This window comes from Nothobranchius furzeri, chromosome 3, assembly GCF_043380555.1.
Source record: "Nothobranchius furzeri strain GRZ-AD chromosome 3, NfurGRZ-RIMD1, whole genome shotgun sequence".
Taxonomy (NCBI): domain Eukaryota; kingdom Metazoa; phylum Chordata; class Actinopteri; order Cyprinodontiformes; family Nothobranchiidae; genus Nothobranchius; species Nothobranchius furzeri.
The window spans coordinates 56,908,141-56,927,296 of record NC_091743.1 but is presented as its reverse complement, the minus strand read 5'-3'; the positions used below and the strand labels follow the sequence as shown (position 1 = coordinate 56,927,296).

The 19,156-nt window shown below is 44.5% G+C and overlaps 1 protein-coding gene across 2 annotated transcripts in view; it reads right to left on the bottom strand.

Moving 5' to 3' along the window:
* slc25a26 (solute carrier family 25 member 26) overlaps positions 1 to 19,156 on the bottom strand; it is a 76,776-nt gene that overhangs the window by 17,050 nt on the left and 40,570 nt on the right. For both annotated transcript variants that reach the window (XM_015959299.3, XM_054751609.2), the window contains exons 6-8: positions 13,818 to 13,862; positions 10,778 to 10,847; positions 3,373 to 3,437 (exon numbers count right to left, since the gene is read on the bottom strand). In XM_015959299.3, coding sequence (XP_015814785.1) covers positions 3,373 to 3,437; positions 10,778 to 10,847; positions 13,818 to 13,862 — 180 coding nt within the window. The remainder of the gene's footprint in view (positions 1 to 3,372; positions 3,438 to 10,777; positions 10,848 to 13,817; positions 13,863 to 19,156) is intronic.

The following is a 19,156-nucleotide window of genomic DNA, read 5'->3' as shown; positions in this document are numbered from 1 at the left end:
ACCCCTATTCCTTCTGTTTCTGTTGGAGACAGGTGGCTGTGAAATTACTCTCCTCGGCTGACAAGTTTTCTTTTCCTTTAGTGCTGTGGAAGGGTGGAACAGAGGATGGAGGAAGAGTGTGTCCAAAACACACACACATGATACACAGTCCCTGTGTAACTGCTGACATCTGTATTTGAGTCCTTTTCCTTTTCCTGACTCATTTGTGATTATTTTGTAATTTCACATTAAAATGTGTTTTTCACATTTAACTGGCACAAGCTGAGTAAAAATGCTGCAGCAGGCTGGTGATGAAGTTGTGGTTTATCCGAATGCTGCTGCATCATGAGTCCTCCAGCTGTGTCCTGGACGTCCGCCCACTTCCTGCTGCACAACACCATCCTTTCATTCCGCTGTCTGTGGCAGGGAGACCAGCATGATGAGTTCCAGCACCCACATTTCCTCCAGTCCATACTCATCCACACAACCTACTCTGTCTGGGTCTGCTGCTCCAGAAGGTTTTCCAACACATTATAAAGCACATTTTCTATTTTTGACCATTTTAGGAACATGAACTTCGTGATTATTCAGCTAACAGGAATGTTTTGCCTTGATAGCTTTTTAAAATCATGTGAGCTGGTAATTCAATGAAAAAAAAAAACTTATTTACATTATTTAATTATAAAATAATTTACTAATGTCAATCTTTCAGTTTATGCACAACTTTATCTCTTGTGACCATTAAACATCTCACTTCAGAACTAAATGTCTTGCAACCACTTTGCATTTCCATGTCTGGAGACTAGCTGGTGGGACTGATGTTTGCAGCTACCACCCAAGACTGGTGGCTCAGGAAAGCAGACCCAGCAGCTGGAAGCTAGGAGGTGTGGTCAATGGAAGGAGGCAGATAAGTCAGATACTCAATAACAGAGACTTTCTATCAACCACTAAGAGAAAACTGTTGTCTGCCTTTGTCCCCGAGGAACACTGAGCTTCTATTTGTACGGTGGGGTTGACTTTTAGGGTTCAATATCTTACTTGTTGAACATGTGACCTGCCTAGGCTTAGAATCGAACTGCTCACCGTCCGATCTCTGGACAACTTCTCTTCACTCTGATGGTTGCTGCAACAAAGGAACGCAGATGGCCGATGCAAGCAGGCGTGGTTGTTGCCTAGAAGCTAACAATCGGCGCTAATGTCGTGGCCCATTTGTACTTTGAACTCAGAAATTACAAACTCTAGTTGGGAAAAATTAACAAAACACCCCCCTGAAGTTAGACCTATCACTTGAAAAGTCAGAGAACTTTTTTTTTAACTCCAACTTCAACATCCAATATGGCGGCTCCTTGGATCAACAACAGTAAGTTTTGGTAGAAACACGTTTATTTTTCGTAGACACCAATGTTACATCTGCAACTCTAAACTGAACAAATTAAAAGGGAAGGAGAAGAAGGAAACAACAGCTGTCGAGGGCGTCGCCATATTGGAATCCCGGCTCCCAACTGGAACGTTGAATCTCCGGTATGATGTCATTCCCAGTTCCGAGATCTGACTTTCCAGGACAAATGGAACCCACAATAATAAGCCCCATTCCCACCTGTACCGGGTCGGCCCGGGCCGGGTAGCGTAGGTTGTTTACATATCTGGGTGGCCTGGAATTTTCCCGGGCCAACCAAGGCTCATTCTCGGCCCTCTTCCCGAGGGGTACTGCTTCAGGCCGACCAGGGCCAACACGCCCACTGCTGACAGCAAATTCACACCTTCCATTAGAGCAAGCCTCTGATTGGTGGGTAGAATCAGCCCATTCACACCTTCCATTAGAGCAAGCCTCTGATTGGTGGGTAGAATCAGCCCATTCACACCTTCCATTAGAGCAAGCCTCTGATTGGTGGGTAGAATCAGCCCACATGGGCTTAAGGCAAGGATGTGTGGAACCAACCGGGCCAGGCTGGGGCCGACTGGGGCTACCCGGCCCGGGCCGACCCGGTACAGGTGGGAATGGGGCTATAGATGTAGACTAACAGGCTGAGTTGGTAGGTAGGAGCTAACGTAACTAGCTAAACATTACGTCTACTCCAACAGATGTGTTGCAGCTGGGTCAGTGTTTGTAGCAGCGTTTGCGGTCCCTCTGGAGAATAACTTTGTTGATCTTGAGTACAACATATCTGAAGTCAAATGTCATGAAAACCTCACAGACTCTCAGACTACATGCACTGAGTTGACCTGGATGCCATGTGGATAAATTGAAGAATTAGAAATGGGTAAAACTGGTACCAACAGGTCAGGGAAACACAAGAACTGGAACACACAGGGCCTCAAAACCAGAGTCTGTAAATCGCTATAAAAATCTGTTAATGTTACTTTTCTGGTTTTGTCTTGCTGACTTTATTTCCACGCATCCTGCCTTTTAGGTTTGCAACACATTTTCAGAATTCGGGGCAGCTTAAAAATGGGGCTAAACAAGTGATTATAGTCATTCTTTGGCACAAACGTGCTATCATTAAGCTGAATTTCTGAGGGTTTGTGTGTGAATGACAATTCTACTGATTCTACAGTCGAACAAGGTTAAAGTTATAATACACTCAATACACGTGGATCATTTCATTTGCTGATAACGTCAAAAATCCAGAACATTGTCGTGTCCTGTATGAAAGAGCCTTTTTGGAGAGTGAATCCAAACCGTGGCCATATAAAGTTATAACCTCAGCACAGACAGAGCCCTCAGCGGGTGGTTAGATTACAGCAGCTGCCTGTCAGATAATGTTTACGGGAAGCTTTTGTACCGTGCAGCTTCACCTACAGCCAACAGCTTCTCGCCAGAGATCAAGACTGTCGGAGTGTTTTGTTAATTCCAGTTTCTCGTTAGTTATGGGATGAGGGCGGAAATGGAACGCTGTGTCTTCTCCAAGGACTGTCTCTGTGTGTGCTGGGGAGGGGGGTAACTGTGAACTCACTACCCTTTCAGCACATGCATAGGACATGGTGAAGGAAGCCAGACGTACAGTTAGCTTGAACCAGAGTAGAAAAAGGTGGTAAGGAAGAGGAGGAGGCTTAACAAGAGGGACGGTGTCCTTTTGCTTCCCCTCTTTCAGACGCTCAGACTTGAGATTCAGCAACAAGTCCTCGCTTGAACAACAACCATGTGCACAAACACATCTTCTCCACACTGTCCATTTCCCACAGCAAGTGAAAGATGTGTGTGCACGTCTTGGTTCTGTCCCAGTCTGGCCCGGTTCGCTCTGCCCTGCAGGCTGACACTGTAGAAATATGCTCAGACTGTGGTCTCGCTCAGCTCTCTGCCTGCAAGGCATCACCTGACAGCAATGTTTAAAAGATGCTGCCAAAAAGAGGGAGGTGTGTGTGTGTGTGTGTTTTGTGTTTCAGGGTGTATACCTTTGCTAGCATGATCCTGGTCTTTGCCACGTCAAGAGGAGTGGTGGCAAATGCCGCCACGGCACCTACGAAAGACACAGCTATCATTAGAGAAGCACAGAAAAGATGCATCTTCCCAAACATTAAATATTCAAAATAAACTCAGAAATCAGGTACTTATTTTCTCTTTTCAGCTTGCAAATGTTTTAAATATTCCCTGGCTTCATATCTTAACCCATTCTGGGTCAAATGTACAATTGAGTTCTAAAAAACGTATTCAGGATTTTTTTTTCTACTTGAGTTCACGTAAAATGAAGCCAATGCTGCCCTGTTTTCATGGATGTTCATCCATGACCCGACTGAAGCCTGTTTCTCTGTGAGAATCATTTAGTCTCACAGCTCCTCTTTTATTTAGGACATCAGTTATTCCTTGACATACAATACCTAATTCAGGGAATCCCACCAGACTAAAATCCATCATATCCCAGTCTGGACTTTGTCGAGGCTTTTCCTCTTTTTTGTTGTTGATGTCTGAAGCTGAATCAAGTGATTCTCAGGACACAAACTTTGAAAGTCAAAGAGAGGTCTACTGAAACGGGGCCCAATCGACCAGGTATTAAAGTAAAATCAGTTAGAACAAAATCTAGAACTGCATTTTCGAGACAGCAAAATGCAAAAACAGTATAAAAACATATCAAGCTAAAAATTCCAGAAACTATTTGAACATCTGGATACCGAGCAAGATGTATTTACATAGGGATGCACGACATAGTCACACCCTTCTACTTCTGCACCATGGGTCCCCTACTGCCCAAAAAACGAATAGGAGTCTACGAGCCTATAAAGTTTATTTTCTGACCCCACTTGATATGTGCCATGGATTTCACATATGATGGTTGTGAATTTTAAAGGCACATTTTGATGTCAAGAATGTGCTTATTTTCGACAGGCGCAAACGTTATTTTAGGTTTTGAGTGAAAAATACAAATACATGTCTCAGACAAGGAGAAGAAAAATTTGTGAGTTTTTGTGAGCTTTGAATCCATCTTTCAGGACAAAAGGAGAATCAAACGTAGAGAAAACCACTATAAATCTAGCCAGGTGGTAAGTAGCAGCTACGCTGGGGAAGTCGAGACTCTGCTGTGATGTCATAAAAGCGACGTCTGATCTGTTGCTGAATATTTAGTCATGACAGTGACAGCTATCATATCAGTGTGTGTGTGTGTGTGTGTGTGTGTGTGTGTGTGAAGACATATGTGTGTGTAATTACATGTATGTATAATTGTATTATTGAAAAATAATAGTTATTGGTAATATTAAGATCCCGTATCGATATTGGCCCAAATTGTCATAGCTGTGCGTGCCTATTTTTAGGTAAAATTCAAGCTTTAGGTAAAATGATTTCTAAACTAGATGATGTTTAAGAGATAAACTCAGTAAGCTTAACTCAGCAACTGTCCTCAGAAATCTCATAGGAAACAATTTAAAATTAATTCATTTAATAATCCAGTAAATTATTATGTTTCAATGACTGGATATGTATTTTTGTTCAGGTTAAATGATTCTACGAAAAGCAGACAAAGCATTCATCCTGTTTTGTAACATTCTCAAAAAGCTCTCATAATGAACAAATGGCCGAATAAAGAATCTAACATGACGATTTGACGGCTGGAAACTTGAAGTCATCTCGTCTGGGGCAGTTCTCACAAGGAGCCTGACAGGAAATCAAGACGGAGTCTGCTGTAAGTCAGAGCAGGATGCGAGTGTAGATATCTGGGATGATTAAGCATGCCTGCGTGAGGATTTCAAGTGTCAAACAGATTATGGATGAGTGAAGGAGAGAGTGTGTGAAGTGCAATGTAAGGGCGGGCGAGCGAGTGAAACCCGAGGATCCCTCCTGGACAGCAGCTTGGTCACGGAGGGATGTGAACTTGACTCTGCTCTACCGCTCCACCTCTTTTCTTTTCCACACTGCCTGTTCTGAATCTTCTGCTGCACTGACTGAACATGAATCACTAACTGTAGAAATTCTTCAGCTGAACTCCAACCCTGAAGAAAACGATCAGTTTGACCGACTTAAATGTTCTCCTTTCGGAGTCCAGGTGGCGTGGTGAAGGTACACCTCTCGGCTCCTTTCTCTCCTTCACTCCCATTCCAGTATCCAGAGCAGCCAACCTCAATCTTCCTGTACCGCCTGGCATGCTGCAACAGTGGAAGAGTTATGGACTGAAAGCTATAAACGTTCGACAGCTGCTCTGCAGACACTTCTGCTTTGAGCAGTTCCCTTTATGGACTTGGATTGTGGATCTGCTGCTTTTTTTCAACACAATAACAAGAGAAGACTAGAAGCCGTAATGGATGATGTGACACTTTTTTCAGTCAGATTTACACTGGAGGCCATGTGGTTATGGCTCATTCTGTGTGTGTGTGTGTGTGTGTGTGTGTGTGTGTGTGTGTGTGTGTGTGTGTGTGTGTGTGTGTGTGTAAAATAAAAACAAACCGATCTAATCTGCTTCCAAAGTATAACTAGCTCCATGAGACTGAGGCAGCAGCAGCATTTAGGGACATGGATGAAAACCTTCATGTCTTAATGGGAAACTAACTGAAGACCTGATGAGGTTTCACACTGGATTTCTGTCCTAAACAAAAATGACCCGCTGACTTTATTTAGGTGATTGTCTGCAGAGAGGTCATTAAGGAGGAGCCTGGAGGTCACTCTACCACGTTGATGGAGTTAAAAAGCAGACTGCATGCTGCCTGAAATCAGTGTTCTCCCTGTGTTAGCCTGCGAAAAAACACATTCTGTCCTTGCAAATGGGGCTAAGACAAGAACATAGCTTGCTAATAAGACTGCACCTAAATCAGTCATTTAGCAGATTGTCAAGAACTTCAAGATTATATCGTCTTCAGGTTGTTCAAGAAACCACGCTCCAGGACCGTCTTCTAAAGTTGACCCAGCTTTAGAGCCAAGGCACCACCAGTGTGCACAGTTAGAAGATTTCTGGAGAATGTTCTGAAGTGAAGAAGGACAGAAAAGAAGCCTCGCATCTCACAGGTAACGTCCAGGGACAAACTTATAATCTGCAAAGGAAGATTGGGTTAAAGTCATTTAGTCTGATGAATCCCCTTTTGGATTTTTGGGGGTATCTAGAAAAATAATTGTCTAGAGAAGAAAAGCTGAGCGCTACCATCATATTTGTACCATGTCACCAGTAATGCATCCAGTGTCCATGTGTGGACTTCTATCTCAGCCAAGTGAGTGGAGTCACTCATAGTTTAGCTTAAGAATACATCTATAAATAATGGGACCTAAACATCTTCCTAGGGGAGCTCCTCCAGTTATCCAGTAACAGTTTGGTGATTAAGACCATCTTTTCCATCAGAATGTAGCAGGCTAAGGTAAGACCTAAGTGGTCCAGGAGAAAAACATCTGCATTTTGGATCCATGTCAGGAGAATCCCCAGACTTTAGCTCCATTAGGAACTTGTGGTCAATCCTCAAGAAGAAACTGGACTGACAAACCTCCCAAAGTCTGACAAGCTCCAAGCTCCAATGATGTAAGCATGGGCTGCCATTGGTCAGGTTATGGGACAGCATTTAACGGACAGTAGAAAAACCAATGGTGTAAACATCGCTTCTTCAATATAAACTTTATGGGATTATCAAATAAATCCTTTAAACATGCGAGATGTTTGATATCCAGTAAACCATGGAAACATCTGACAGAGATAAACAGAAAGCAAACACTGAGGCAGGAAACTTAGTTAACACAAATACGTGTATTGTTTTCTAATTAAAAAAAAGAGTTGTAAACAAACTTTACCTGAACAACAGAAACCTGCTGACTCAACTATTTTCTCCAATCTAAAGCCTGGGCTACAATGTGTGATTATCTGCTGTTACGAAGGCCTGCTTCATGTCACACTGTGCAGACTCTACAAAACAGCGCAAGATTTCAGCGAGCCAAATGCACGACTTCTCTGTATTTGCATTGGCCGATTTCAGAATGGAGTAGTAGATTTTATGACACTGCTTGAAGAATATTGGAGGCGTAATTTGTGCTCAATGAGCTGTCACCGGGCTCACCACAGACCAACAAATAACCCTCACATTCAGTTTGTTGTCATGACTGTTTACAATGAGTCTAGAACAGCCGAAAGATGCACAAACTGAATCAAATCAAGAGTAGATCTCTATTACATTTGCACCTATGAGATGTAACCAGGTGTGTTATGCAAAAGCGTCTGTGTAGGCTCATCCATAAAACCAGTTCAGAATATACCCTGTTCTTGTTCAATGGCCACTGAAGTTAGACCAGCTTCCCTAAGATCCCACAGGATCAAGCAGCTGTGGAAATTAATGAATAAAACATCTGAAATGAACACGTCACATCTGGGACGCCAGGGGAATCTTGTACTGCCGCACAAAGGTCGGCGCAGCGTGTGACGGTGTAGGAATCCTGACCTCATGGATAGTGGTTAGTCCACAGTCCAAGGAGTCGAGTGAAAGAAAGTCTTTGTATTTTAACAGAAGTTGTCGTAGCTTGTCTCGCTCGACTTCATTGGCAAGAGCATCGGCTTGGACCACGACCTGCTCAGTTTGGGAGAAAACATCAGAGGGAATCTCTGATGGGGGCTTTGAGCTAGGCAGTGAGCATGCGGTTTCCCCATGCTCAGGATCACCAACCGCAAGGCAGTGAGAGTTGAGGTCAGGAGGCAACGTGAATGGCAGGGGTTCTTTGACACCCGCCCAAAGTTCCCCCATTTCCAGATCGATAAAAGCTTCAAAGCGCCTCAAAAGATCAACGCCAATGATCAAAGGCATGGCAGCGAGCTCACAGATGTATGGGGGGTGCGTCAAAGTCAGAGGACCGATTGTGAAGTGGAGCAGAGACCTGGAAGACACGGTTATGGTAGAAAGAGAATCCACGGACACTGCACAAGGGCTCACTTCTACAGGTTGTACTCCTTGTCCTGTGCCCAGGCAGACGCGGTTAAAAGCAGACCAGCACATGAATGTGTAGTCTGAGCCGGTATCCAGAAGAGCTTTGCAGCAGTACCCCTGCTCCACTGTCACAGGTACCATGGGCTTTCCCGCTCTCCCTTGAGGCAGCAGGTGTCCCAAGAACAGTTTGTCAGGCTCAAAACCCAGGGGCGCCGGGCCACTGTCCATGGCGGATGAGCTTATCATTGGTGTGGACGGGGTAGGATCAGATATTTGATTTGTTTCCTTTAGGCCAGAGTCAAACTGTTCCTCTGCTTGCAGCTTTTCCTCCATATCTAGAGGCAGATTTGCAGAAGAAAGGGTTCAAACCTTTTTAACACAGGTAGCCTGGTCTTTTATATCCAGACTTTGTAACTTCTGGTTTACATTAGAGAGTTGCTGTTGAATGTCCCTTTTCATTTGAGCTAGAACATCCCTTTTTATTTCAATCAGGACATGACTTTTTATTTCAGTTACGAAATCCATCAAAAGTTTATCCCTGTCTGTGGCCATCTAGGTGATGCCACAGTGGATCCAGTGGAAACTGGATTTAATAAGCTTTTGCTGAAGATTCAAGTCACAAGTGAGGTTTACACCAAAAGAAGTGTAAAGTACAAAAGATGCCACGAGATGGTGGCAGAGCGCCGGCAATAGTGTGGGCAGGGGTAACTTGAGTCACCCGTGACGTCTATCGCGTGCGTCAGGATTTCCTCAAAATGGTTGATCAACTAAACGTTTTCACAACACAATTGTCAAAAAACACCGCTAAAATGTGCTCGAACGCTCTCGGAGCTTGTCCCGTAGGAAATAGCGGATTTGGGACACAGACAACGCTGTGTCAGGCGGTTGACAAAGCTGTCGGGTTCGCGAGGCCCGGCTGTCGAACCAAAGCTAGAGTTAGCAGCTTGGCTGTGCTAAGCTAGCGGGACCTAGAGCTACCAGGATGTCGGTACAATTCTCTCGTAGAATTGACCTGCCCGATTAACGTCGGACCTATGTTGAGGCGCTCGTGTTAATTTGTCGGACAAATAGCGTTTAATGTGGTCCGAGACTCGCATGCTCTTCCGTTTAAAAGCTTATAAACGGACCACAGAAAACCACGCACCGCGCCAGAAACGAATGTTCTGATTGGATCAGAAAAAAGGAAATGTGTCGTGTGGCTTTAGCATTACATGTCATCAGTGTCTAGTGCAAATGTCCAAGATTGTAATAACTTGTAAAATACTACTGATTACAGGATTATAATATCAAGTAATAATATTGTCATTTCACAGATTGATTGAACATTGGGCTCACATTATTAACAAAGTTGTTGATCATGTGTTTATCAAAATAGTGTTCTTCGTCTTCGTATTGAGCTGTAACAGAGGTGAAGCAGTTCAGATGAGCAGAGTGCATGAAAGACCTTGGCCACTATCTCATGTAGATTAGGCCTGTGTCAGAGACTTTATGTCTCTGCTCGAGCAGACGCAGCAGATCATGACCTTTAGGTCAAAAACAGGACATTCATGACGCTACATATCTAAACAACGGTCAAGTGGCCCCACCTCCCAACATACAGGACTTCAAACATCACACTTTTGTGGCTTGGCTCCATATGTGTTGATGGTTTTACACAGTCAGCCTGCTACCCCAGTAGCCTGCTACCCCAGTAGTTACCTCCTACAGCCTGTTTGTCTTTCAGAATAAAGAAATGAGTCCAGATCCTTGAAAACACCAGAAACATCCTGGAACTTCCTTTTATAATGTTGTTAAGCTCAGTCTTTGTTAATGATAAGTCGTAATACAGAAAAACAACCAAACTACATATTGGGTTGTAAGCGCCATCTTTGGGTTTGGGACTTAGTATAACTTCCTCAGGAATTTGCTCAAACTCCTGATTCTGAAACTATCCTCCATCTATTCTCTCTCTGATTAGCACCATTTGTTTCATTTTTCTCCTCACATCATCTAATTTCTAGTCAGCTCCCTTCACCTCCCTCGCTCTTTTCCTGCTACTTCCTGCTGCCCTTTCTTTCTTAAACCACTTCAGGCTCCAGTGCTCAGAAGGTCGCACAGCTGCAGGGGCTCATATCCAGAACCTGGCCCCTCTCATCCCTCCACTTTGTTCCCCTGGTTGTCTGGGTTTCCCCCGACATCATCCAAGTCTGCTTCTGCTGCGATGTTCACTGGCTCAAGTGTTTTAGAAGTGTTGGTAAAACAATGCAAACTCCCTGTCAGGTTTTTAAGAAAAAGAGGGAAAGTTCCTGTTTTCATGATCTGAAGAGTTCATCTTCTGATCCAAAGTGCAGACGAGGTTGTGATTTGTCCTCAGAGCTTACAATGTGGCTTTTGGGAAACTCATCAAACCTCCTTGGTCATTTATTTACCTGTACAACATCCCCTCATCCCATCCCAACAGCCCCTCCACCTCATTCCCAGAGCAGCATATAATCCTCTGCACCTGCAAAAGCTCCGCACACTGCTGACTGCCAAGAGTGGAGCGTGTGACCTTGCCTCTGTGACCACAGCATCTGGGAGAAAGAGAAAAGTCCAGAGGGATGGAGAAAATGTTGTCGGGAGAGAGAGGGAGGGAGGGGGGAGAGAGAGAGAGAGAGAGAGAGAGAGAGAGAGATCACCAACGTGTCACAGTATTTACAATCCACAGATTAATTATTACATTCTCACCACCATGGGACTAAATAAAAGAAACAGGTTTTAAAAGCCATTTCTCTCAACAGAGGCCATTCAGTAAGCCATCTACAATGAATACGATTTTTTATTATTGTTGTTGAATAAAGTATACACAGAAGCACTTCATAAGAGCCATGATGTTTTAAAATAATTCATTTGCAGCAAGATTACTTTTCTACAGTATGTTTCTGGATGCAGTAAAGAAAACATACCCGTATTATCGCTGGTTCTAGAAAAAGTTTTAAGTCCAGCTTTAAACAAGTAAAAAATTACATTTTTAAAATTAAAAATAAAACAAATTACACCTCAGATAATTTTTCCAAGTGCTATATGCTCAAGTATTATTTTTATACATTGATTTGTAGCCTTAATTAGATAATAGATGCAATAAAAACACCCTGATTGGATGTGGGGGAAGAACACAGCAGCAACCTGCAAACCAGAGGACCAGACATAATTTTTCGACATCGTTAGACATCTAATCTTCCTGTCCTTCTGTGTGTGACTGTAGTTTAGTGCTTCCACATAATAATCAAAATTTGGTGCAAAAAGTATGTAGATTTTTTTAAACTACTAATCAAACGAACCTAAAATGTAAAACTGGGTTCAACCGTTCCAGCAGAATTAAAAAGAAAAAACAAAGACAAGAAGCTGATGAATGTAAAGTTTACATATTAAACCTGAGAATGACTAAAGTGTTTTTGCTGCCTCCCTCAGAGCAACCGGCTACTGAGTAAAACCACCTGATGTTTTTGTTTAAGACTGAACTCGGGAGAAAAAAGAAGGCCATGTCTCTTCACACACACACACACACACACACTCACACTCACACACACACACACACACACACACACACACACACACACACACACACACACACACACACACACACACACACCCACCCACCCTACATGTTTAGGCAAATGGATGAGGAAAGTCAGTGTCTGCATAAAGTGCATGTGAACAGCTGGGCTGCCTCGGGCGCTGCAAGGTATGATTCCTTCTCAGGGAGAGCAATTGAGCAACAGCATGGAGTGATTACTAATATTTTCTTTGCACCCCCACCCGCAACCCTTTCCTAATCTGTGGCACGTTATCTCATTCTCCCTCTATCCGCTGCACAAATTTGGACATCACCTAAACCGTGTGTGTGCATGTGTGTGTGTGTAGGTAAACACTGAGCAGAGGGGACAGATTAAATAACATGTTTACCGAATCAAAAGCATTTCCCCGTCTTACTCTCTGCATCATGAGTAGAAAATACGGGTTCAATCTGGAAAAGCAGGACTTTTTGACCTTTGCACCCCTCGAGTTGAGGTCTCACTTTGCATCTGGATTAACAGAAAAAAAAAAGAGGTGGAGACGAATGTCTTTGCACCGTGTGCATCTGCATGTAGCGAGAGTGCATCTGTGAAAATATTCCATCAGCTCAATCTGAGTTCCCATCATGCCTTTGTCTGGGATTCCCTGGATGTTTTGTGGCCCATCGTTTGTTCCACCCTCCTGTTTTTGCTAAGTGTTGTGTTTGAGGTCAGAGAAGATGGGGAAACTGTGAGCAACAGTTGCTATTGTGAAAACAATGTGCAAAATAAAAACCCAACCATATTGTGAAATTAACAAGCAAATGAAGCAAAAGAATTATTCACAGGGATGCAGGCATCTGGTCCAAAAAAATAAAAACAAAAATAGGACTTTAAATCTCTGCAGAAACCGAAACGTAAACCTGACTCGTAATTCATAAAAGCCTCCCAAATTTTCAGTCATATCTGAAAAAAATTCCCCGAACAGAACAAAAGACTCTCCTCTCACAACCCTATACGTTTTTCCTTTTTTTGCAGTTTTCTCCCTGACAGCTGTGCTGGCTAAGTGAAACTAAGAGAAGAAGAAGAAGAAGAAGAAAAAAAACTATGACACAGCACATTTCAAACCCAAAAAACAGATGGGAGCCCATGCCACACACACGCAAGGTTTCAGATTCCTTCACTCTGGCCCTTTCCTCTTTAAACGAAATCCATTTATTTTATTGTGAGAAAAGCCGTTGAGCGTCCTGGTGGTCACTCTGAAAGAACAGCAATAGAAAGCCGTTTGCTCCCTCCTCAGCCAGCCTGCTGTTTTGTCTAAGGAAAGGCCTAATTGGTTATGAGGAGACGAGGCCAGATTCCAGCAGATCAGCTGTCCGCCAACGGACGAGTCCAGATGGCCTGGACAGAAAGAAAGCCTTTGACCGAGGGACAAAGAAATACTTGTGAACGACAAAAACGAACATAAAAACACAAACACACGACCGTGCGGCGTATGGTTCATCTTAGCTCGACCGTTAGTGCCCAACGTTAATGGAACATTTGACTGTCTCCCTCTCTCTCTGTCCTTCAGACGTGATGTCACTTGGACAAAACGCTGTCTTCTCAAAGAGATGCGGTCTTTTATTAGCTCAAGGCCACACAGAAAAATGAGACAGAGGGCAGGAGGAGAGGAGGAATACGGGAAGAAACAAAGAGATTAATGCAGAAACACAGGAGGGAGAACAATGGATACGGGGAAAGTTAAGGCTGGTTTGATGTCAGCAGTGACGACCCATTAAACCGAGGTAAGGTCACTGTCTTTTTTTGTTGACTGCCACAATGATGGAGGGGAATGCTGAGGAGGAGCCTGCTATAAAAGTGTCAGAGGTTAAGCACAGCACTATAACTTTACTACGGATTTATCACCCAGAATAACTGCTGGAAATTACGCTACTGAGATAAAATAGCTGCACAATGAAGGCTCGGGGGAAATTAATGAGCCATGTTTAGTGTAAGATAGGGACATACCTTTAAATATTCCCAAAGAGGAAACTGCACCAGAGAGAATGGGATCTGGAAAAAAAGAAGAAAAAAAAATCAGAATCTTTTAGGTTTGTCCCATAGCCCCATCAGGGATCAATCATTAGTTTGACCGTCACAGCTGGAAACATCCAATCGGCTCGAAGGGGAAGACAGACCACACACACACTCATACTATGGGATGCAAATACTCGCACATGAATGGGTATAGTTACTATAAACAGGTACAAATACAGGAAAAAAGCACAAGCTGCAAGCAGAGTGGAGCTGGATGGGGTGGGGGTGGGCAAAGAAATAAATAGTGACAGAGCTGTGTCATCACTCTTTGATCAGGAGGGAAAACTTGATCTGATCCATCTACAAGCTCCCACAGAAGGAGGGATTTAGCCGTGAGTCAGCCAGAACAATACAGGAACCACGCTGATGTCACTTAATGAGCTCATTAAGCACTTAGTCTAAATGTGATGAGCTCATATAAACAAATTAGCCTAGCTTATCTACGCTCCAAGAGCGGAGTGATAACTCTAGCTTTTATAAAAGAGGATTTAACATGAAGGAAAAAGCTGTTAAAGTGACATATTTAACTATCAAACTCTTTTTTTTGCCTTTACAAACTCCTGAAGTGTTTTCGGTCATTGGATTTTGGATTTGTGAATCAGTTTGGCAGAATGTAACATGACACGAGTAGGAATTTATCTTTATACGCATCAGATTTTAATCAGGACCAGTTATCTAGTGATGAGAGCTTAGCAGCAACGTGTCTGATTCAGGATTTCTAAATTTATCACAATCCAGCCACTTTCTAATAGGGTCGTCATCAAAAAAATGATGTTAAAGCTGCCAATCCGCCATTTATCCATTTGTGTTTCTTCATGTTAGGATGATTAATCATCCAACCATCCATTTTCTCTTGCTTATCCTAGGTGGCATTGCACAACACATTCACACACCCGAAGCGGCTAAGTGACCAATGCTCTGGCACAGCGCGTTGCCTCCTGACGCATTGGGAGCCCCAACGCATCGGGAGGTGATGCGCTGTGGTAAAACGGACATTTCACCCACATTTAACCTCTAACCTCTAGCGATTTAACCTTCCCCTCACCCCATTCTAACCTTAACCCAGTTTGTCGTTCTAAATTTCCCGTTTACTGTGTCTGAGAGGAACGATACAACAAGAAACAAAGTGTTGCACGTGCAAGTGGGTTAAGGTTAGAATGGGGGTGAGGGAAAGGTTAACATAGAAAGAGGGTAAAGGTCACAATTCGGTAAAATCTCTGTGCGGGCGTCGGAAAGCGACACAGCACCTCCCAACACACATCAAACACTTGGTCACCCTTCCTCATTTTTAGCCGCTTCGGGTGTGAGAATGTGTTGCATTGCAAGGGTTCAGGAGGAAGCCCAGACATCTTTGTCCTCAGCAACACTCCCCAGCTTTCTCTAGCATTCCCAAGCCAAGAAGTAATATCTACAGAGAGCTCTGGGTCTTCCCAGGAAACTCCTCTCAGTGGGATATGACTGAGAAGTCTCCAAAGGGGCATCCTGACCAGATTCCCTACCCATCTCAGCTGACTCTTCAACTTGGTGCAAATGATGGAGCGCCTAGCCTCAGCTTGCTGCATATCTTTGTACTCCTTCAGTCATGGGTGGATAAACGTTCATATCTTCAGAATTTTTCCACGTTGCGTTCTGAAATCTCCTTGAACCGTCACCTTATCGTGGTGAAGGAGTTTGAGTGCCCTAATGATCCTAGGAGCTATGTTGTCTGGGGCACTTTGTGCCCCTGGTAGGGTCTTCCATGACAAATGGGTCTTAGGTGAAGGGTGAGACAAAGAACGGTTCAGAAGATCTTTCATGGATGTTAAAACAAAGAGTTGGAGTACCCGGCCCGGAGGGTTACCGGGGTCCCACCCTGGACCTCTGTGATTGTTGAGGCGGCTGTTGCTAGCTGTAGTCGCAAGGTGGCCGGTGCCAGTCGTGGTGGCAACCCCTGTACCTGCTGGTGGACACCAGAGGTTCGTGGAGCCGTCAGGTTGAAGAAGGAGGCCTACAGGGCGTGGCTGGTCTGTGGGTCTCCGGAGGCAGCAGACAGGTACCAGATAGCCAAGCGGGGTGCAGCAGTGGCAGTTGCCGGCAGGGAGGAGTTTGGTGAGGAAGACTATCGATCGGCGCCAAAGAGGTTCTGGCAAACTGTCCAGTGCCTCAGGAGAGGGAGGCAGCAACTCGCTCACACTGTTTACAGTGGGGATGGGGAGCTGCTGACGTCAACTGGGGCTATAGCCGGGCGGTGGAAGGAATACTTTGAGGAGCTCCTCAATCCCACCTATGCACATTCAGAGGAGGAGCCAGAGCTGCGAGACCTGGGGATGGACTGTCCAATCTCGGGGACAGAAGGTGCTGAGGTAGTCAAACAACTACACAGCGGCGGAGCCCCGGGGGTGGATGAGATTCGTCCTGGGTATCTCAAGGCTATGGATGTGGTAGGGCTGTCATGGTTGACACGTCTCTGCAACATTGCGTGGTCATCGGGGGCAGTTCCTGTGGAGTGGCAGACCGGAGTGGTGGTCCCCATCTTTAAGAAGGGTGACCTGAGAGTGTGTTCCAACTATAGGGGGATCACACTCCTCAGCCTACCTGGAAAGGTCTACTCCAAGGTACTGGAGAGGAGGGTCTGATCGATAGTTGAATCTCAGATTGAGGAGGAGCAATGTGGTTTTCGTCCTGGCCGTGGAACTGTGGACCAGCTCTATATCCTTGCAAGGGTGATGGAGGGGGCATGGGAGTTTGCCCAACCAATCCATATGTGTTTTGTGGATTTGGAGAAGGCTTATGACCGTGTCTCCAGGGACACCCTGTGGGGGACGCTCCAGGAGTATGGGGTGGGTGGCTTTCTGTTAAGGACCATTCAGTCCCTTTACCAGAGGAGCGTGAGTTTGGTCCGCATAGCCGGTAGTAAGTCTGACTTGTTCCCAGTGAGGGTTGGACTCCGCCAGGGCTGCCCTTTGTCACCGGTTCTGTTCATTACCTTTATGGACAGAATTTCTAAGCCCAGCCATGGTGTGGAGTGTGTCGAGTTTGGTGGCAGGAGAATCTCGTCTCTGCTTTTTGCGGATGATGTGGTCCTCCTAGCTTCATCCAGCTCCTACCTTCAGCTCTTGCTGGGTAGGCTCACGGCCGAGTGTGAAGCGGCTGGGATGAGGATCAGCACCTCCAAATCTGAGACCATGGTTCTCAACCGGGAAAGGGTGGCTTGCCAACTCTGGGTCGGGAGAGAGATCCTAACTCAAGTGGAGGAGTTTAAGTATCTCGGGGAAAAATGGCTAGAGTCTCTTCCCACTGAGACAAACGTGCTAGATTATGTGTGTAAGTTCCGTGAACGTTTTTTTTCTGCATGTCAGGCGGCCCAAGATAATCTAGCAAATTCACAGTCTAAAATGAAAGCACGTTATGATAAAAAAAGCGGTGCTTCGTAGTTTTGCCCCAGGTGACAAAGTGTTAGTATTGCTCCCCTTAATTGGATCTTGTCTGCAGGCGCGATTTTCTGGTCCATATGTGGTGGACAGAAAACTAAATGACACTGGTTATGTGATAAAGACCCCTGATAGTAGAAAGAAAGTGCGCGTTTGTCACGTTAATATGCTAAAACGCTATGTAACCCAAGACGATAGTACTGCTGTGAGTCCTACCACTCCGGTATCTGTGTGTGCTTCTGCTTCTTATCTTCGTTCAGAAGATGGTCTAACGGACAAGAATGGATGTATTCCGATGGCTCGGTTGGGTAACTCTGCGGTTTTGAAGGATTTAGACTCCTTCTTGGCTCACTTATCATAACCTCAACGTGCCGATATCGTTGCTCTAATCGAAGCAAACCTGTTGATCTTTTCTGATCATCCTAGCCAGACCTCCGTTTTGGCACATGACATCATCTTGCAAAATGAAAAGCCGATAAAACAACACGCTTATAGTTAACCCTGTAAAGCGTAGATTGATGCAACAAGAGGTGGACTATCTGATTGAACATGGACTTGCAGAGTCCAGCACCAGTGCATGGAGCTCTCCTTGTGTATTGGTTCCTAAACCGGATGGCACCTTCCGATTTTGCACAGACTATCGAAAGGTAAACACAGTCACAAAACCTGACTGTTTTCCACTTCCTCGAATGGAAGACTGTATCGACCGTGTAGGTCCTGCAAAGTTTGTTACAAAGCTAGACTTATTGAAAGGGTATTGGCAAGTCCCTATGACACCCCGTGCTTCTGAAATCGCCTCATTTGTAACTCCAGACCATTTCCTTCAGTACACAGTTATGCCTTTTGGATTACGGAATGCACCAGCTACATTTCAGCGCCTGATGCAAAAAGTGTTGACCGGAATAGAACATTGTCAAGCATATTTAGATGATGTAGTGATTTATTCTACTACGTGGTTGAAACAGATGCAAAACTCTAACCAGCGTCTGATGCGATGGTCCTTGTTGCTACAGGATTTCAACCTGCAGATCCTATACAAGAGGGGTAAGGACAACATAATAGCTGACGCATTGTCAAGAGCTGTGTAGGCATTTTATTTTATGAAACCATCTATGTTTGTGTCATTCTTAGTTGTGGGGGTGTTATGACCCCGGTCATAAGGAATGTTATTTCTTTTATTTTTATACTCTTTGTATTTCTAGTGTTGTTTTCAGTGTGCCGGTGCCCTTCTAGTATTGGTGGATGATGGCCAGGGGACGTTTTGACTGGAAGATCAGCTGGGACAAAGCTGTTAAAAGGAGCCTGATGAGATGCAGCTGTGTTCTTCATCCTCCACTCATTCCAATCAGCCACCATTTTGATGCTCTGTGTTTGTGTGATGCCCTTGTGCCTTTTGTGACTAGTACCTGCCGTTCGAGGATTCTGTAGGGGTGAACCGCCTTTTTTTCTTTGCATTCCTGTTTTCTCCTGTTTTGGATAGTCAGGGAGGTAAGTTTGGTTGTCAATTATTTCCTTTAAGTTTGTAGGTCAGTTGTCATCCTGAAGTTAGAGGTGTTTTGTTTATTGTTTTAGGCATTTGTTCACCCTGAGTTATTAATCCTCCCTCGTCCTTAGTTCATCACCTTGACTTTGTGGATAAATTATATTATTGTAATAAATTATTGTACTTGGAATTCTGGTGTGGTGGTTTGGAATTGGTGGAAGATAGAACCATTTTGATGTTACAGCCTGGCCCTCCTAGATGGGTTGTAACAGGGTCTTGTTCACAAGTGAGGGTAGGAGGGATCGGGAGATCGGCAGGCGGACTGGTTCGGCGTCTGCAGTGTTGTGGACGCTGAGCCGATCTGTCATGGTGAAGAG